The following is a 21,793-nucleotide window of genomic DNA, read 5'->3' as shown; positions in this document are numbered from 1 at the left end:
GGGGAAAATATCCTTTCCCCTTCTAAATGCAAGTAATATATGTTTATCAGAGAAATTAGAATATACTGAAAAAAAGTAAAGCAGAAATTTATTTCACAATTCTATTACCCAGAGGTAAGGGTTAAGAAGTTAATGTATACCTTCTAGACTTTGTTCCCTGTGGATATTTGCAATATGTGTTTACAAAAATAATACATTTTATTTGTAACCTGTTTATGTGACAAAGCTATAAATATGTATTACTATAGATATGGAAATACACTACAGTCTGTGGCAGAGGCTTGGTATTCTGTTGTACAGTGTATTTAATCAATTTCCACTCCAGAGCGTTTCGATTTTTTTTTCCTAGTTTTTTTGCCATAATAAATGATTGTTTGGATTTCCTGATCACTAAATATTTACATATATTCTGTCACAAAATGACTCAAGTGGAGGCTTGGGGAAGGGGAGGCAGAATTAGCTGATGTTGCTGGTGCCAGGACTCTCCATGAAGTGTATGAAACAGTGTTACATTTTATATCCTCGGTGAACAACTATAAAACCATGATTTATGGTTTACAGTGGACATGGCTGATTTATTGTCATTGTATCATAGCTGTTTTGTCTCCCCAAATTCTCTCTTTCCTTTTACAACACTGGGGGCTACTACAATGGAATGGGTCATCTGGGGAGAGGTGGGGAAAAGGGGGGAAACTATCAATTGCGTAAGTTACAGGGCAACCCCTGAGAGAAATATATTTCAGATGTTGTGAAATCTAAATATTAGACGTTGTTGAATAAACACAGTGTGGAGGAGACCAAAAGATGTCATTAAGTAAGGCTCTTCTAACAGCCTAAAGTCTACCAGCCAAAAAGGCAAAATACGTACACTCCAGCAAGCCCTTCTTCTTATATCTTAGCAAAGTAGGTCAGCACACACTTAGTTCAAGGGGCCATCTCACAGGGGATGATTTTATTTGCTAACCAGAGTTGGACTATGGAATTGTGAGCACGGCATGTAATAGCAATTTAAAATAAGGAACAATTTAAAGGTTAAGGCATCAAAAGTAGTCTAAATTTTTCTCAACGGTAGACTGACATAAGTATGTAGGTCCTTCAGCTGAAACTATGTGGCTGTTACTCTAACCATTTTTGTTCTTCAGATCTATACCATTTTTTGAATTCTTCCTATTTAACTCTTCAAATGCTAAATAACAAATCTATAGCTTATTAGATTTGTTTGGAGTAAAGCTATCCACATTGAATTAGAGAATAATTGAACACCTATCTCATGAGTATTTCAGTGGGCTACATTGCCTTAAAAGATCTGTTAGGTTATTATTTACTTTTTTTGAGACAAAGTCTTGCTCTGTTGCTTAGGCTGGAGGCTGGAGTACAGTGACAGGACTTCAGCTCACTGCAGCCTCTGCCTCCCAGGTTCAAGCAATTCTCATGCCTCAGCTTCCTGAGTATCTGGAATTACAGGCATGAGCTACCACGCCCAGCTAAGTTTTGTATTTTTAGTAGACACGGGTTTTGCCCAGGCTGGTCTCGAACTCCTGGCCTTAAGTTATCTGCCTGCCTCAGCCTCCCAAAATGTTGGGATTACAGGCATAAGCCATTGTACCTGTTCTGGTTATTATTTTATGGAAAGTTCTAGAAGATGTAAAAACTTCTGTCTGAACTTAAAGCTTTTACAAAGAGACACTTAGTCTGTTTCATAATAAAATAATATCAATTCTTGATTTATATTGCTCTTTAACAAGGTACCCCACAGGTAGTTTTGTGTTATAAAGTTTGAGCTAAATGCTACATGCCCGCAAAATTTTGATCTTGCTTTAAGTCAACTATAAGCTATCAGAGTAAAGTCATGTATGTACTCCGTGTTACTTTTGCTTTTGTTTTTATTATTAAATGTATTTATTTTTTGTTACATTTTTAAAAATAGAGATGTTGTCTCACTGTGTTGCCTAGACTGGTCATGAACTGGCCTCAAGAGATTCTCCCACCTTGGCCTCCCAAAGTGTTGCGATTGATTACAGGCATGAACCACCGTGCCCAGCTGCTTTTGTTTTTAGAGATATGATACGTGAAGCCAAAAGTTTGGTTCACTCTGTATATGAGACTAACTATGCATGTACTACTTTCATCATTCTTTTATCATTATCAGCATTTAGAAACATCTAGAATCCTGTAGTTTCTCAGTGCTTTTTTCACCGACATGCCAGCTTGTTTGTTCAAACCTGAGTCCTTCATGCCTTAAAAAAATCATAAAAATTAAATTGTTAATTTCATGGCATTCATTTTAAAAGTCCATTGAATCGTCAAGGAAAGAATAAATTATATTCAGTATAATAATTTCTTATATTTTATGTATTATGTTTTCCAAAGCACTGTCAGGTACATGCAAATTCCCTTAACTAGTGGAGTAAGTGGATGGAATAAATTATTCCATACTAGGAAACTGAGGCACTGGGGTTGGAGCACAGGTTAGTACTAGAGCAAGCGTTAGAATTCAGATTTTCTGAGCAATTGCCCCAGGTCTAGTTGCATTGTGGTATTCTGATTCTTGAAAACTTATGTTCAATGTGTAATTTGCATGGTAAATTGTTAACTGTGTCTTGCTTCTAGTAACTTCCAGATAACAAGATAGTATAATAGATTATTTGCGAATAAGGATAAAAAATTTATAAATGATTTATTTACTAATTTTGGTTAGTAATTTTTTTTTCATTACCAGAATAATTTGCTTTTACTTTTTTGTTTAAAGACCTGCTTGGCTTTGATAATAATATACATAGTTTTTACCATGTCATGTCATATTGTCTGATGGTTTTTATAATATTAAAGTCTAAAATATGTATTTTAAGAATTGGAGCCAAATTGAATTTAGCAGATTTCTTTTTTACTAAATTGAGGCTAAATATAAAATCCTGGTAAGCTTAGAATCTATAATGAACATGTGCTGTTTTTCTCTGCTTTTATCCTAAAGAACACCATTATAATTTTAAGAAGCTTTTTAGACTACCCTTGATACAAGCTTAGATCTGTGAGACTGTTGAATCTTTTTCAGTGGGAGAGCCCTGAAAAGCACTTTAGGTCTTGGTCTAGCCCCAAGGCGACTCTTTGCTATGTATGAGATTTTAGACCAATCACAACCTCACTGCATTTTAGTTTACTTATCTCTAAAAGTTAGATATGAACGAAGTATTTCTGTGCTGCTTCTGTCTCTCAAATTTTGTGTTATTTTGGGATAAAGAATGTATGCATATTTTTACTCTTATATTATTCCCAGTTCTGAAAAATGTCTAGTAATTTGGGCTGTATGTTATTTTTTAACATTCTCCCAGTAATGGATTCAGCATGGCTTTTCTGAGTGATGGTGGCAGTTCTTCTCTGAGCCCAGGCTAATAACGTACAGTCTTCTGGGTCTAGATATGATATTTTGTCTTTCCCTTTTCAAAGACACCACAGTGTGTGAACTCAGGGAAAAGTAAATCTTACCTCACCCTGTATAGCTGTGCTCTGGGGTTTTGGGGGTCCACCTTTTAGCAGTGACCTTTGAAGTACTGAATAGTTGTCCAACAGTTCACTTCCGTAGCAATGAGCTTTTCCCTTTTTTGTACAATTTCAGCATCCGTTGCAGGAAAACAGCATGTATACCTTTATTTCAAGTTTTAAAGCTTGCTTGAAAAAATAAAAGTTTATTTGCTCTTGAAATTTCGAAGGCTGTCTTTACTCGTGTGCCAGAATGATTGGGCTTTATAAATTATGTCATTTGTAAGTGGCAGCTTCAGTATATATTTATGAAGTGTTACTGTGGACCCAGTTAGGCAACAGAAAAGAAGTGTAGGTTGTGACAAGAAGACCAAGATATACTTCCTAGAGTAATTAGTAGTTTTTATTCCTTTTACATGATTGAATCCTCCCAGCAGTAGCAGCCTGTGTGAAGGTAGGTGTATTAGTTCGTTTTCACACTACTAATAAAGACACCTCGAGCCTGGGAAGAAAATGAGATTTAATTGGACTTACAGCTCCACATGGCTAGGGAGGCCTCGGAATAATGCAGGAGGCAAAAGGCACTTCTTACGTGGCGGTGACAAGAGAAAAATGAGGAGGAAGCAAAAATGGAAACCCCCGATAAACCCATCACATTTCATGAGACTTATTCACTACCATGACAACAGTATGGAGGAAACCACCCCATGATTTAAATTATCTCCCACTGGGTCCCTCTCACAATATATAGGAATTATGGGAATACAATTCAAAATGAAATTTGGGTGGGCACACAGCCAAACCATATCATTCTGCCCGTGTACCCCCCAGATCTCACGTCCTCACATTTCAAAACCAATCATGCCTTCCCAGCAATCCCCCAAAGTCTTAACTCATTTCAGCATTAACCCAAAAGTCCACAGTCCAAAGTCTGAACTGAGACTCGTCCCTTCTGCCTATGAATCTGAAAATCAAAAGCAAACTGGTTACTTCCTAGATGCAGTGGGGGTACAGGTACTGGGTAAATACAGCAATTCCAAATGGGCAAAATTGGCCAAAACAAAGGGGTTACAGGACCCATGTAAGTCCAAACTCCAGTGGGGCAGTCAAATATTAAAGCTCCAAAATGATCTCCTTTGACTCCAGATCTCATATCTAGGTCACACTGATGCAAAAGATGTGTTCCCATGGTCTTGGGCAGCTCCCCCCCTTTGGCTTTGCAGGGTACAGCCTCCCTCCCGGCCAGTTTCATGGACTGGCATTGAGTGTGGCTTTTCCCGGTGCATGGTGCACACTGTCAGTGGATCTACCATTCTGGGGTCTGGAGGATGGTGGCCCTCTTCTCATAGCTCCACTAGGCAGTACCCCAGTAGGGACTCTATGTGTGGGCTCTGACCCCGCATCTGCCTTCGGCACTGCCTTAAAAGAGGTTCTCCATGAGGGCCAGGCCCCTGCAGCAAACTTTTGCCTGGGCATCCACGCATTTCCATACATCTTCTGAAATCTAGGCGAAATTTCCCAAACCTCAATTCTTCTGTGCACCTGCAGGCCCAACACCACGGGGAACCTGCCAAGGCTTGGGGCTTCCACCCTCTGAAGCCACAGCCTGAGCTGTATGTTGGCCCCTTTCAGCCACGGCTAGAGTGCCTGGGACACAGGGCACCAAGTCCCTAGTCTGCACACAGCACGGGGACCCTGGACCCGGCCCGTGAAACAACCTTTTCCTCCTGGGCCTGTGATGGGAGGGGCTGCCGTGAAGAACTTCTGACATGCCCTGGAGACATTTTCCCCATGGTCTTGGGGATTAACATTAAGCTCCTTGCTACTTACCAAAATTTCTGCAGCCAGCTTGAATTTTTCCCTGGAAAATATATTTTTCTTTTCTATCACATAGTCAAGCTGCAAATTTTCCAAACTTTTATGCTTTGCTTCCCTTATCAAACTGAATGCCTTTAACAGCACCCAGGTTACATCTTAAATGCTTTACTGCTTAGAAATTTCTTCTGCCAGATACCCTAAAACATCTCTCTCAAGTTCAAAGTTCCACAAATCTCTAGGGCAGGGGCAAAATGCCTCCAGTCTCTTTGCTAAGACATAACAAGAGTACCTTTGCTCCAGTTCCCAACAAGCTCTTCATCTCCATCTGAGACCACCTCAGGCTGGACCTTATTGCTCGTATTGCTGTCAGCATTTTGGGAAAAGCCATTCAACAAGTCTCTAGGAAGTTCCAAACTTTCCCACATTTTCCTGTCTTCTTCTGAGCCCTCCAAACTGTTCCAGCTTCTGCTTGTTACCCAGTTCCAAAGTCGCTTCCACATTTTCAGATATCTTTTCAGCAACACCCTACTCTGCTGGTACCAATTTCCTGTATTAGTTTGTTTTCATGCTGCTGATAAAGACATACCCAAGACTGAGAAGAAAAAGAGGTTTAATTGGACTTATAGCTCCACATGGCTGGAGAGGCCTCAGAATCATGGCGGGAGGTGACAGGCACTTCTTACATGGTAGTGGCAAGAGAAAATGAGGAGGAAGCAAAAGTGGAAACCCCTGATAGACCCATCAGATCTCATGAGGCTTATTCACTATCACAAGAACAGTATGGGGGAACTACCCCCATGATTCAAATTATCTCCTATTGGGTCTCTCCCACAACACATGAGGAGAATGGGAATTATGGGAATACAATTCAAAATGAGATTTGGGTGGGGACACAGCCAAACTATATCAGTAGGTAAAGTAGATGTTAATCCTATTTCCCAGAGGAAACTGAGGCTTGGCAAGGCTAAAGGACTTCGTTAAGAAGGGAAGTAGCTGGATAGACTCTCGAACGCAGGCTCCCTGGCTCACTTGGCTAATACTCTTTCTACCATAGCACACACATAAGACCATTCAGTTGTATTGTGTACCACAAGTATTCGTGGTTTAGGAATTCAGGGAGGAGAAAAGGATTATGAAGTGGAGTAGACAGCTAAGGCTTTGCAGAGAAAGACCTTAAAGACTAAAGGAAGAATCTAAACTTCTTGATGAATACATACAGAATTCCAAGTTATGGGGAAGCACAGGGGTTATCTTAAGGAAGGAATAATTTGTTGTCCCAGTTTGTTAATAGAAGCCATTAATTTGTCTCACTGTCTCAAAGGGGCCCTGATGGGCACACCTTTGCAAGATTCGAGTTCCTTTGTTAGATGTGTGCTTGCCATGCTTGTAATGCCAGATGGATACTTGATGGACCATTATGAAATTGGCTCCTAGCATTTGATTTTTTCCTATTTTAAAGTTGATTGTCTATATACCTGTTTCAGTACCAGTACCATGCTGTTTTGGTTACTGTAGCCTTGTAGTATAGTTTGAAGTCAGGTAACATGATGCCTCCAGCTTTGTTCTTTTTGCTTAGGATTGTCTTGGCTTTACGGGCTCTTCTTCAGTTCCGTATGAAATTTGAAGTAGGTTTCTCTAGTTCTTTGAAGAGAGTCAGTGGTAGCTTGATGGGAATAGCATTGAATCTATCAATTACTTTGGGCAGTATGGCCATTTTCATGATACTGATTCTTCCTATCCATGAGCATGGGATGTTTTCCCATTTGTTTGTATCCTCTCTTATTTCCTTGAGCAGTGGTTTGTAGTTCTCCTTGAAGAGGTCCTTCACATCCCTTGTAAGTTGAATTCCTAGGTATTTTATTTTCTTTGTAGCAATTGTGAATGAGAGTTCACTCATGATTTGGCTTTCTGCTTGTCTATTATCGGTGTATAGGAATGCTTGTAATTTTTGCACTTCGATTTTGTATCCTGAGACTGCTGAAGTTGCTTATCAGCTTAAGGAATTTTTGGGCTGAGATGACAGGGTTTTCTAAATATGCAATCATGTCATCTGCAAACAGAGACAATTTGACTTCCTCTCTTCCTATTTGAATGCGCTTTATTTCTTTCTCTTGCCTGATTGCCCTGGCCAGAACTTCCAATACTGTGTTGAATGGAAGTGGTGAGAGAGGGCATCCTTGTCTTGTGCCAGTTTTCAAAGGGAATGCTTCCAGCATTTGCCCTTTCAGTATGATATTGGCTGTTTGTGAAGTTGGAACCCATCATCCTCAGCAAAGTAACACAGGAACAGAAAACCACAACCACATGTTCTCACTCATAAGTGGGAGCTGGACACAGGGAGGAGAACGTTACACACTGGGGCCTGTCATAGGGTAGGGGGGAAGGGGAGGGTAAGCATTAGGACAAATACCTAATGCATGAGGGGCTTAAAACCTAGATGATGGGTTGATGGGTGCAGCAAACCACCATGGCACATGTATACCTAGGTAACAAACCTGCATGTTCAGCACATGTATCCCAGAACTTAAAGTAAAATAATAAATAAATAAATATTTCTTAAAATGTTGATTATCTTTTGAGAGATTATGTGACTCTTCATCCCATCAGAGAGAAATGAAATAACACTTTGGCTTCTGTCTGGTCGCTATGGTTCTCAGGGAGTTTCCTATCTTGGCTGACTTCCTGAGCTGGGCAAGGGGGAAATGAAGAACCTAGGTGAAAAGACTTTGTTCATCTCCCTTGGGCCTCAACACTCCACTGAGAATATTTCTTTAGAGTTTTCATACCCATTTCAAGATGTTGAGGATTCCTTTGGCTGTTTTCCTAACTCTGCTGGAGAGGGTTTGAGGGGAGGCCTTGGGTCTGAGGCCAGGGAGGTCCCCTTTTCTTCCTAACCTGCCAGAACTCCCGTTTGGTGTGCGTGTCTTCTCGACACTCTCTGGGCAGTACCGGTGGCAACTGAAGTTCTTTACGGTGGTTTTTAAGTGGTCAGAGATGTACTTTGGTTTTATACATTTCTCTGGAGAATACCCATCGTAATCTCCTTGTGCATCCAAATTGTTTTACAGCCATTTTCATTGTCAGTGGTATTTTCAGCAGGTTTGTTTTCCATTAAGCCATCTACACGTTACTAGGTCTAAATAATATTTTTGAAGATACTGAGCAGACTTTGATTGAGCACCTTCTGAGCCCTGGGCATGTAGATCTATGGGTACTTAACATTGTAACTACTTCACATTCACTCATAGGCTCTTAGGGGAGTCTAGACAGACACTTAGTCACAGGAAGGTGTGACAGGGAAAGTTCTGTGAAGGGAACACCCAGTTTGTTTGCAAAGTCTGGAATATCTTTAAAAGCTGTTATTGCCACTTGATTGGTTGTTAAATGGACTGAATAACTGAGAGTGGACTCTCAGAGTAAGATTGGGACTCCCAGAATAAGATGGAATTCTTTCTAAAGTAGGATATGGGCCAGCCCAAGCATCATAGTGAGCCCCCACCCCACCACATCTCTGCAAATATTTTAAAAATTAGCCAGATACAGTGGCATGCACCTGTGGTTCCAGCTTCTGCGAGGCTGAGTTGGGAGAATCACTTGAGCCCAGGAGATAGAGGTTGCAGTGAGCCATGATTGCACCACAGCACTCCAGCCTGGGCAGTAGAGTAAGACCCTGTCTCCCCCTGACAAGCAAAAGATTTTGGGATTCAGTAGAAATGAGTCCTGTAGGAAAAGGGGCAAGGAGTAGGATAGCCTTGATGAAGTCAGCTTGAAAAATCTTTTCTCAAAATAGATTCTTAATTGGAAGATTTCCTGGAGCTTTTAACATCCTAATGCATACTGCTGTCCCCAGGAGAGATTACAGTATGCATTCCTAGGCTTATTTGGCTATATATTTTTTAAAAGCTTGGACGATTTTATCAGATTATTATTTCACAGAAACATACTCAGGGAAATAGCATTTCAAGCCCTTAAATCTTCAGATCTTTGCAACAGTCATCATTTGAGAAAAAAAAAATTAGCCCACTGGTAGATAGAGTTTTTTTTCATAGTGAGATGTAGTGGACAGTGGCTACTGGATATGACAGGTAATTTGAGGAAGAAAAACAAAAGGATATGGGTACCCACATATCCATTTGAAAATCACTGGTTTTAGAGCTAGGTTATGTTTCATGAACTTTCAGATATGATTTCTTAAATATCAACAACAACCCTGTGAAGGAAATACTTGATTATTCATTTTAGAGGTGAATAAGCTGAAACTCACATAATGGATTATGTATGGGAGATGCTGAGAGTCAAACTGTGGTCCATCTTCTGCCAAAGGCCACATTTCATTAGCCATTATTATGCTTTGTTAAGGAGTTTGTTAAGGTCTTTTATTTTTAACTTTTCTTGTTTTTCATTTTGTATGATTGTTATAAAAGTAATATATGCTTTTTTTTTTTTTTTTTTTTTTTTTTGAGACGGAGTCTCGCTCTGTCGCCCAGGCTGGAGTGCAGTGGCCGGATCTCAGCTCACTGCAAGCTCCGCCTCCCGGGTTTACGCCATTCTCTCGCCTCACCCTCCCGAGTAGCTGGGACTACAGGCGCCCGCCATCTCGCCCGGCTAATTTTTTGTATTTTTTTAGTAGAGACGGGGTTTCACCGTGTTAGCCAGGATGGTCTCGATCTCCTGACCTCGTGATCCGCCCGTCTCGGCCTCCCAAAGTGCTGGGATTACAGGCCTGAGCCACCGTGCCCGGCAATATATGCTTATTAAAGAAAAATAGGTGGAGAAAAGTAGAAAATACCTACAGAACCATCATTAAGTATAACTCCAGTTAATATGTGATATATTTCTTTCCAGTTGTTTTATACAATATTGTGTAAGTTGAGTATCCCTTATCCAAAATGCTTGGGACCAGAAGTGTTTTGTTTTTTGTTTTTTTTGTTTGTTTGTTTGTTTGTTTTTTGAGGCTGAGTCTCGCTCTGTCACCCAGACTGGAGTGCAGTGGCGCAATCTCGGCTCACTGCAAGCTCCACCTCCCGGGTTCACGCCATTCACCTGCCTCAGCCTCCCGAGTAGCTGGGACTACAGGCGCCCGCCATAATGCCTGGCTAATTTATTTATTTATTTATTTATTTTTGTATTTTTAGTAGAGACAGGGTTTCACCATGTTAGCCAGGATGGTCTCGATCTCCTGACCTCGTGATCCGCCCGTCTCGGCCTCCCAAAGTGCTGGGATTACAGGCTTGAGCCACCGCGCCCGGCCCAGAAGTGTTTTGGATTTCAATCTTGGGGATACTTTGGAATATTTCCAGAATGTACTCAGTTGAGCATCCCGATCCAAAAATCTGAAATGCTCCAATGAGCATTTTCTTTGAGTATCATGTCAGTTCTCAAAAAGTTTAGCATTTTGGAGCGTTTTGGATTTTGAATTTTAGCATTAGGGATTCTCAGTCTGTGTACCATAGTTAGCCATAATTATAGTTATATGTATTATATATACACATTATACATGTATGTTTCTATTTATGCACAAATTTATAAAATTTTGAATCCTACTTTAGAATCTTCCCTACAGATATGCATTTGGTTATTTTCACATAGTAAAATATTTTAATAAGTACATCCACTGAACTAGAACTCAGAAACTTAACTTGTAACTCTTCTATGCCGACTGCCACTTGGCCATGGGCAGGTTTCTTGACATTTCTAGAACTCAGATTCTTCATTTGTAAATGAAGAAGTTGGACCAGATCCTTTATTTTTAAACCGTGGGGTCCCACAGAACCCGAGAGGGGCTGAGATTAAGAAAGATCAACAGAGCCGTCAGGACCTTGGCCCTTCACCTGTGCTTCAACCCAAGCAGTGGCATTTGTAGATCTTTTATACATTTGGGACCTAAGCACATACGGAAAAGGGGACTCACTGATTTTTTTTTTTTTTTGGAAAAAGAATTAAACCAGTTGATTTTGAAGCTCAGCAATTCTATGAGTTGCTGTATGTTATGTACATTTTTAAACATTCTTCACGAGGTAGGGTAAGCAAATATATTTTATTCTTTCAAATTATCTCAGGAAGCATGTAAGGACAAAGAGAATACCTGGTCTCTTGACCAGGTTGAAAAGTGTCCAAAGCACTGCCAAATTGCTTCTTAGAAAATAGACCATTGGAAATAATATAAAATATGTCTCCTTTGACAACATCCATTTTCAGATCCAATTTAATGTGTGTCACAAAAGACTAATAACCAGGAAATCAGTGGTCCCTGAAATGAATACGTTTGAAAACTATTAAGTTTACCAATAACTGGTTTTCTACTTTCCTTATGTATATAAGGCTTTGCATTTCGAGAGGGGTGATTTGGAAGTACAGTATCTTGATATCTTCTCTTGCTTTCACAGAAGGAAGAATCCTGCTCAGAAATGAGGTGAATTAATGCTTGGACGCTCAGGAACCCTGGACGGCTACATGAGGTGTTTAAAAACTGCCCTGACCATCTTGCCAAACAAGTCTCTGCTCATGAGGCCCCACAGGATGAACGAGCCAAGGCAGGACAGTGTCCTGCCCTGTCGAAACAGTGACTGCTGACCTGCCAAGAGTGAGCTGGGGACTGCCTGCTGTCTGCCAGTACAATGAAGGAAGTGGTTTATTGGTCACCCAAGAAGGTGGCAGACTGGCTGCTGGAGAATGCTATGCCAGAATACTGTGAGCCTCTGGAGCATTTCACAGGCCAGGACTTGATCAACCTAACCCAAGAGGATTTCAAAAAACCCCCCTTGTGCCGAGTCTCCTCTGACAACGGGCAGCGGCTCCTGGACATGATAGAAACCCTGAAAATGGAGCACCATTTAGAAGCACACAAGAATGGTCATGCCAACGGGCACCTCAACATTGGCATAGACATCCCCACCCCCGATGGCAGCTTCAGCATCAAGATTAAACCCAACGGGATGCCAAATGGGTATAGGAAAGAGATGATAAAGATCCCCATGCCAGAACTGGAGCGCTCTCAGTACCCCATGGAGTGGGGCAAGACTTTTCTGGCGTTTCTTTACGCACTTTCCTGTTTTGTTCTCACCACAGTGATGATCTCGGTCGTCCATGAACGAGTACCTCCTAAGGAGGTGCAGCCTCCACTACCGGACACATTTTTTGACCATTTTAACCGGGTGCAGTGGGCCTTTTCTATTTGTGAAATTAATGGCATGATCCTTGTAGGACTCTGGTTAATTCAGTGGCTGCTCTTAAAATACAAGTAAGTCAAGTAAAAGCTCTAAGATTCGATGATTATGGGATTTGCACTCCAAACATCTAATTATTATTTATAAATGAAATTTATCAACTTGCTGGGATCAAAACATACTAATTTTTTTTTTTCTTTTTTAAACACATACCCTATTGGACTAACTTACTGTCTGGAAGCTTTAAAAGAAAATGCTGTTCGTTGCCTGTTTTATGCAAGATTCATACAGAATGATGAATCAGACTGTTAGAGATGATGCTCTGTTTTCACTTGATAAGAAAGAAAACTCTCAGACATCTTCAGACAGTACAGGCTATTGAACAACAGATCAACCACCTAGTCTTTGTTGGTGTTACTAACCCATTAAATAAATCGACAGTTGGCCTAAGCACTATAAATTGGCTGCATAGCTTTTCCCACACAGAGTCAGATATCTGGAGCCTTAGCAATATGTATTTAAAGATGTTTCACACAGAATTCAGAACACCTCTTCCAGAGTGGCTTGGGTTGTTGGGAAAACAATACCCTCAGGGTATGACTTTGGGTAGGTGGGTTGTGGATGGACCTAAATGGATTCCCACCTTCTACTACTGCTACTTAAAGCAACATGTGATTGTTCCATTCAGATTTCTCAGAGTGTTAAGTAGGCAACTCCCACTTAGTTTCAGGTGTATCCAAGATGGCTTTCACATCCGAAGCTGTAAACTCAGCGTGGACACCCTCAGACAGGCTATTTACTCAGGTTGCCTACATTGTCCCTTCATTGATGTTTGATTTTCTCCTTAGTTAAAGGAACACCTTACGATTTCCATGAATGAGGGTTGGAAATTGGTTTGTTAAAGAGCTGAGTTTCTGTCCGGTGGACTGTGTTTCATGATCCACCACGTGGTTAAATATTAAGGAATTCATCTTACAGCAAGAAAACAAAATGCACACCGAGAGTTCATGCTGAATGTTCTTTGACAGAAATGATAAGGTTTTTCCTAGTATGTTTTATAAGGACTCTTTTTTTTTAACCTGATAAATTATATACCTGCAAATTGAAATAAAAGCAGTTCCTGACACTTTCCCAGGAATGGATGGTCTTAACTGGTATAAAGAAAGCCATTTAACTGATCAGTGTTTATTTACAGACAGATTGACAATCCTAGAGTTCAAGCTGAATCGGAAATAGAATTGATGGTCTGGGCTGCATTTAATTTGGTGGAAGACCTTTTTGTTGTTGTTGTTCCTTTAGTTTTAAGAGGCTAATAAATAGGAATAGGCTTTAGAAATACAAGATACTTGGAGTTTATTAAGTGCATTATTTTTGCTGCCAAACTTTAGTTCTGCTTTTGCCTTTTTGACTTTTAAACTTTTTTCCTAAAATCCCATTGGAACAAAATGCCAGTACTGTGCAAAGCAAGGTCAGCTCAAATTATGCTTCCTGGGTTTTCCTGATGTTTGTTGTTTTGTTTTTGTAAGTTTGCTCCTTTTCTGGTTTTTCAACAAAAACTTTTATATTCAAGCAAATAATTTACTGCCCCAGAATATAACTTTGAGTAAGTCTTAACAGTTACAAATCTGAATTTTTCACAGAACTGTGACTTTTAAGTAATTTTATTCTTATAAAGTATCCTCTTAACCGTAAAACTAATTTTCTTGAAGTACATTAATAATTACAATTTTCCCAACAGGGAGTTTTCCTCAAATCTGTTTCTCTTTAAGCTTTATGATTTTGTGTTTTCCTGGTACTTATTGCCAATACTGTAGTCATTTATATATTTAAATTGCTCAAAGCAAGAAACCAGTTGATTTGACAAAATTAACTCAGTGCTGGAACGCAGGCAGCCTGGGATCTGGCCTCAGGTATGTCCTACTTGCTGAGTAGTTTGGGTGGATCCTTACATCTCAGGAGCCTTGTTTTTCTCACAAAATAATGGCGTCTCAGTCTACACGATTTCTGTTGTCATATACGACTACATTTTATTTGATTCTAACATAATTGGATGGGCCAGTTATATTTGAATTTTATTAGCTTCAGGGCATTTGTGTCCAGAATGCATCCAACTAAGTCCTTTCTGATTTTCACCTCTGGTGGGATAGGGATGTGGGAAATGAAAGCAGAGTTGTCATGATCATCGTAAGCATCATCCACCCTGTCCTTCTACTGGAGTCTATTGCTGGTTTCCTGTCTCTCTCCTTGTGACCTCACTTCAGTGTATTTGGCCCACCAGACAGGTAGGAGGTAGGAAGAAAGATAGATACAGATGACATATCAAGCAGTGAAGACGGATAAACTACCTTTTCCTGGCTCTCATAGAGAAGATTAAAATCTTTTGTAGTGTCAGAGGAACCCTTTGTTTCTAGTTATTTGGTTATTGCAATATAGCAGTTTTATGTATCTGGCATTTTGGAGAAATTGATCCTTCTGTTTATGGGATATTCTTAGCAGAGAATTAACTTCTCCCTCTTTTTGTACTTGACTCTTCTGAGTGTTGACCCCATCCCCAATCTCCACTAGGAGGTGTGCCACTTAGGAGCTTGTTTTATATGACTTCTCCAAATTAACCCTATTTGGCCAGTAATTCCCAACAGGATATTTCTACTTTGATTTTAAAAGTCTTTGATCCCTTAAAAAATCAGTCCTTCCTTCATATTTCAGTATCTTCTACTTTTTAGAAAAGAATCATGGGATGAAACTATGGAGGATCACTTAAGAAATGAGATCACTGGAATTTGGCCAAAAAATCCCAACAACAAACCCTTTAACCAAATGTTTGAGGTGCTGGAAAATCTTAATCTTGAATTTATGACATTGTGACATTTGGTTCTATCTTTATGTTGTAAACAATTGTCCTTTACTATTAAACATAGGTTTTGATTTTTTTTTTGTACTTAAATTTTTTCCTCCTTTCATTCTTAATGTCTGCCCTGCATATCTATATGAGTATATGTTTATATATATATATATATATACACATAAATCCACATGGGATTTCCATGGCCTCTCAAAATGGAAAGCAACAATAATGCCTGTCCTTGAGAACTTTTTTGGTTTTTAAAATTGTAAATAATGTTGTCTCCCCATTTAGAATTGGACTTTCAAGCCATTGACTAGGAAAAAATCCTGGGAAATCTCTGCATTTGTGTCAGACTTCACTGCAAAACAGGTATCCCTTGTTTTAAGAAAGCATGATAAAGAACATATTAAACTTACAGATTTGATGAAGGCTGAAGATGTAAGGATTTTTCATGCATGACTAAATCATGGCTAACACAGTGGCACCTATGTGTGATACGTGTGGCTCAGCTCTACTGGGACATGGTGAACACCTGAAAAAGTGGCTTTCTTAGCCAAGGAGCAGGACTATAGAGTTTCCAAGTCACCAGAGAAATTATGAGTTAGTGTGGTGGTCATAGGTTCCTCAAACTCAACTTGCGTAAAACCAGATTTACTATATTTTTCTTCCAACTTTTTCTTCCTTCTATTTGACCAGTGGCATTTCCTAGAAACCTAGAACTCCTCAGTTCCTTTTATCCAGGTAGTCACTAAGTTCTTTCGGTTCTAATTTTAGATCCATCTCTTCTTTCCATTTCTATTTAGAACTCCATAATGGGTGCCCAGATGGAGAAACAGCTCCTTAGCCTGAAGCTCAAGGGCCCTCAGCATCTGGTCCCAATCTCTCCTGCCTTATCTCTAGCTACCCCACTCCACAGGTTTCCTCAAACACGTTAAGCCCATATCACATTTCATTCTATTAGTTGTATATATGTCTCCTTCATTGCTAAATTGTAAGTTCCTCAAGGGGAAGAACTAGATTCTATTCATCGTTCACCTTTCTATCCCAGTGCCTAGCACATAGAAAGTGCTCACCTAAAATTCATTCATTCATTCATTCATCTAGTATTTATTGAGCAGTATACCATATTCCAGGCACTGAGAGGCCCTGGGGATGCTGCACTGAGCAAAGGATCCCAATGCTTTCGTGAAGCTTATATTCTGGCCAGTGTAAGGGAGGCAGTGAATGAATACATGATATTGGCTAGTGTGATGGAGAAAAATAAAGCAGTACAAAGGGCTAGCAAGTGTTGGAGAGAGTGGGGAGAGGCTGGTATTTTAGATTGATCGGAAAGTAGAGTCCTCTGATTAGATGATGGTTGAGCAGACATCTGAATTAAATGAGACAATACCATGCATGTGTTTGGGGAAGAGTAGTTGATGCAGGAGACACAGAAAGTACAGAGTTCTGGCACTTACCTGAGGAATGGTCAAGGGCCCATGTGGCTGAGTTAGCTGAGAGAGAACCCTGATGCAGGAGGTCAGTGAGGTGTTAGCCTTGTGGACCGTGGATGGATGAGGAGTTGGGATTTTATTTCAAACGTGGCAGTAAGTCATTAGGGGAGAAGGATATGAAAAACCTGGTGTTTTAAAAGAATGAAACTGGCGTTTAAAAGAATGTGGCTGCATTACAGAGACTAGGGAAGCAAGAGTTGAAGCAGGGGGCCTGGTTGAGATGCCATTGCAGGCTGGGTGTGGTGGCTCACACCTCTAATCCCAGCACTTTGGGAGGTGGAGGCAAGCGGATCACCTGAGGTCGGGAGTTTGAGACCAGCCTCACCAACGTGGAAAAACCCCATCTCTACTAAAAATACAAAATTAGCCAGTGTGATGGCACTTGCCTGTAATCCCAGCTACTCGGGAGGCTGAGGCAGGAGAATCGCTTAAACCCAGGGGGTGGAGGTTGCAGTGACCTGAGCTCGCGCCATTGCACTCCAACCTGGGCAACAAGAGTGAAACTCTCAAAAAAAAAAAAAGTCATTGCAGTAGTCCAGGTAGAAGATGATCACGACTTAGATTCAGTTAACATTTGTTTAGTGAATAAATTTTGTGGAAGGATAATGAGAAGGGCTGAACTCTTTCTAGAAGCTGTGACACTTAGAGCATCTCATCTTTTATAATGACAGGGCTGACTCCTGTTGCAGTATCTTTCTCATATGAGGTTTTTGGGGCTCTCTGTGAATCCCTGATTTGTATATGGAATTTAGTGGGGAAACAGCATTTACTAATTTGGGGAAATCTCCAACTTTGTTTGAATATATTTTATTTCAGAGCAAAGTCAAGTCAGGTGTGTATCTTGATATGTGTTTTCTACCATAGCTTCTTTTGGGTCAGACATTTGCCTAAAAGGAATAGCATTAGACAGTTGCATAAGGAGAAATTAAATGTCACAGAGTATATTAGTCAGTTGGTGGTGAAAAGATTTGAAGGAAGAAAAGAAACCATTGGACAGTTGGGTTATGGGTTGGGGTCAGGGGTAGAGAGAACTCAGTGGTAAAACATTCTAGCATAAACAGTCGCATTGATTTGTAGTGAGGCTGGTGAAATGGAAATGGTCACTTAGTGGGTGACAATTTTCTCTGAAAATTGGTCCCATGCCAAAAGGGAAGGAAGTAAAGAAGAAAAATGATGACCACAGATCCTGCTTGGGACCTGCCATGACATCAAGTTTTATAACTGTTTCTGGGGGCTTTGTTAATCCTGCAGGAAGGAACAGGTACAACGTTCCAGTGTGGCTTTTCTGGGATTGTATGCTGAGAGAACTAGGATGGATTTTTAGAAGTTTACTAGCATTCTGTATTTAATGTTTGGAGGTCACTTTGGGGAAGACTTTTCTTTTCTTTTCTTTTTTTTTTTTTTTTGTATTTTAATCTTTGCTAAACCTTTGTGGGGCCTTATTTGTTAAGTGGGTATCTGCCAACATAAAAGATTTTATCTATAGCATTTTCCTCTCTTCTGTGAATGGAATCTAATTTCCAAGGACATAATCTTTGTACTGATTGGCAGTTGCTTTTGTCAGATGCTAATCTGATTGTTTTTGGTTTGTGTTTTATTCAATAGACTAGATTCTCCACTAACATTTATCTTTCATTTTACCCTATTTTAATTCCATCAGAGTTTCTTTATTAAGTTGATTGAATCAAAATACTTAACTCCTCTTCTGTTCCCAAAGGTAGTTTATGACCCACAGATACCATCAACAATTTTTCTCTTGTTTTATGTCTTCGATGGTTGTGATTGAAGTTCTTAAAAGCGTTTGATACAGAGAGCATTTGATATGAAGTGGGGGAGAGTGGGGGGTTTCTATTCAATAGAATTTATTTTCTGAGTTCCAGAAGAGCCTTTTCATAAGGTCATTTCACTTTATTATGTATTAGCCCTATACTGTAGATCGTAATGGTAGTCTTTAATGGAACTTCAGAACATTTTTATGTTTAGTTGTTTACCAAAAATTATTGGAGACTATGAGCTAGGGATATAGCAGCTAGCAAAACAGTTGAATGGGGGTTATATTCTGGGAAATATTTGTTCTCAGAGTGACATCTCAGTTTTGAAAATGTGTTGTCTAAACTCCGTCCATGTATGAAACTCATGAGGATAAAATTCCCTCATATTACGGGTGCTTTTTTGGATACTTACCCATTATTTAATTCCCTGATAAGCTGTAATAGTTCTCTCCAGCAGTAAAGCAAGGTAAGTGCTCAGGGATTACCTCTTTCCCTCCTTTCTATTCCTTCCACACATGTAGCTGCATCAATTATGTGCTTACTCAAAATCTGTTTTGTTCTGTTCCTTTTAATCCATGTTGTCAAAAATTATTATCCTATTCAAGAGGCAGGTTCCAAACCAACTGATTTTAGAGTAATAAGCATTAATGTGTATTGTATCATTTGATATAATCAACCCTTAAAACAAGTAGTGTTATTCTCCTCTCTCAGTGAAGAAAATTGAGACTTGGAGAAGCTATTGACTTGCCCAGCATCGTACAGTGGCATATTTTGGGCGCTGAAGGCTCTTCAATATGCATCCAGTCTGTAAATTGCCTGGCATTATAGGTACCTGTCCTCTGGAGATGTATTTTTTTGTGTTTTGTTTTGTTTTTTTAACAGATTTAGTGTCGTAGATGCCACGTGCATGAGACAGATAGAATAAAAACAAATGAGTTCAGTTTTTTAATTATAAATTTTATGTGTTGGGTTCCATCTGGGAGACGTACATGTGTTTCAGGATGGATCTGCCAACTCTGATAGCCGTCCATTTTTGCAATTCCCTGTGGACTGTAGAAAATGCCCTTAGCTCTGTCGTAGCTCTGGAACCTCCTAAGTGTGGGCCCTCCACACTACTAATCTGATAAAGCTTCCTTTGCTACCAACTTCAGTCACATTTCTGCACTTAAGACCACTGACTAGGCATGCCGAACCTTATTCTTTTTCTTTCTGTTTCTAGTACATTTTCTCTCCTCCCTTGATTCTGACCTATTACCTATCTAGACTCAGAGCCTGGGCTGAGATCCCATTTTCTTTCCTTTCCTGGGGACCTTCTCTGATCCCTTCTCTTCCCAGATCATCTGGATCTCCTAGCCTCTTGCAGGCCTTGCTGTGCCTCCTCTGTCTTCTTTTTGTTTACCGAGGGCATTTTTTTGGAGTAGGGAAGGACACTCTAGAGGCTCGATGATGGACTCAGTCCCAGATTGTGCCTCGTCTCTCATTCTCATGTTAGTGAACTGCTGGTCTTCTTTGCTTCTACCTTTTCTAATTTTTACAATTTTAGGTCCCATGACCTAAATACTGGACTGAGCCATAGGAATTATAGGGAAATTGTAGATTTTTCTCTAAATTTAGTAATCCCATCTATTTGACTTGTAGGCAGATTAGAGGATAAGGATAAACAAAAAGACAAACCAACTTACCATCTCACCCGAGATAAATAATGCTCATATTTGGGTTCATGTAACTTTTGATATTTTCTGCATGTGCTCATAAATGAGTAATGTGTGTACACGTGTATTTTTAAGTGGTGTCATTTTGGCCTTCTCTTTTATAGCATGTCCAGGGATTGTCTGTTTTCCTCCTCTCAGCACACCATCATGGATGTCTGTCTAATTACTCATGATCTGATTTAGAAGTCACCACATCCTGTCAGTCCCACCAGCCTGTCAGTGCCGTGGCTGTGGTGGTGAAGCGTGTGGTTATCCTCAGTCTTACGCTGGAAGATCATTCTTGATTTAGATCCCTGCTGTCTGCGTGACTTTGGCCAAGCTACTTGATTATTGTAGTATCATTGTTTCCTTACCTACAAAATGAGAATTATCGTTTCTGTAATGCTGTTTTGAGGATTGAATGAGATGATATGCACAAAGCACTTGACAGAGTACTTGGCATCTTCCTGGTTCCCAAGCCCACCAGTGGCATTTCTGTTCCTCCCAGTGCTCAGCCCAAATGTGTTGGGTTTTGTTTTGTTTTTGAGATGAGATCTCACTTCATCCCCCAGGGTGGAGGGCAGTGGCATGATCATAGCTTACAGCTCACTGTAGCCTGGAACTACTGGGCTCAAGTGATCCTCTGACCTTCCTCACCACTTCTATCTATTGCTGCCATAGGTCTAACCACCTTCATCTCTTACCTAGGTTATTACCTGGTCTTGCTTCCTTTTAATGGGCTTTTAACTTGGCAGACAGAGTAAGTCAAAGTGCATTTCTCTTCTTCCACCTCATAGGGCATTAAAGCCAGTGTCCTCATATGGTGACCTAAGAAGTCCTCCCAGACTTCATGGCCTCATGCCCTGTACTCCCTTGATGATCAACAAACACTGACACACACAAGCCTCTGGAATTTTCTCCCACAACCTCCTGGTTGACCCATCATACAGAGGTAGACCTTCTCTGACCAACTTAACCCCCAATCCTAACCTCCCTTCCCCTAATGAGACTCTTACTTGGTTTTCCTCTTTAGCACTTATCTAACATGCTCTATGTTTTACTTATTTCTTTACCTGTGTATTGTCTGCCTCTTTCACTAGAACACATTCCCATACATAGAATAGCACATGTATATTCATTATGTGAATTTTAATAGACACTAAAATTTGTTAAGTGTTGCACATGCTAGTTACTGTGCCTAGAATTCAATAAATGTTAGCGACTGCTGGTGATGTGTCTGTTATGTTTTCAGAAACCCCCTGTTAAAATAAGTGTTACTTTTAAGGATAATCCCTTAGCCCAAGAGTAAACAATAATTGTTCAGTTCTGCTGGCTGTGACTAAGCAAGCCCCTAACAATGTGATTCAAGGTGGATAAGTTTTGATGATGGGAAGGAATGAGGAGAGATCTGGGTGTGTATACACACACACACAAACACACATGTATGCATATACACATTTGTATTCTATGTATATATACACTAATGTATACACACATATATGTACACATATATACATATATTATTTTTGTT

The 21,793-nt window shown here is 40.0% G+C and overlaps 1 protein-coding gene across 6 annotated transcripts in view; it reads left to right on the top strand.

Moving 5' to 3' along the window:
• SGMS1 (sphingomyelin synthase 1) overlaps positions 1 to 21,793 on the top strand; it is a 310,369-nt gene that overhangs the window by 259,271 nt on the left and 29,305 nt on the right. For all 6 annotated transcript variants that reach the window (XM_033215416.1, XM_033215407.1, XM_033215423.1 and 3 more), the window contains one exon: positions 11,682 to 12,535. In XM_033215416.1, the coding sequence (XP_033071307.1) occupies positions 11,913 to 12,535 (623 nt within the window). In that variant the 5' untranslated portion in view covers positions 11,682 to 11,912. The remainder of the gene's footprint in view (positions 1 to 11,681; positions 12,536 to 21,793) is intronic.

The sequence above is a fragment of the Trachypithecus francoisi genome, unplaced genomic scaffold (genome assembly GCF_009764315.1).
Source record: "Trachypithecus francoisi isolate TF-2019V2 unplaced genomic scaffold, Tfra_2.0 Contig00586, whole genome shotgun sequence".
NCBI classification, from domain to species: Eukaryota; Metazoa; Chordata; class Mammalia; order Primates; family Cercopithecidae; genus Trachypithecus; species Trachypithecus francoisi.
The sequence above is the reverse complement of the archived record's forward strand: the minus strand, read 5'-3'. Positions and strand labels throughout refer to the sequence as shown.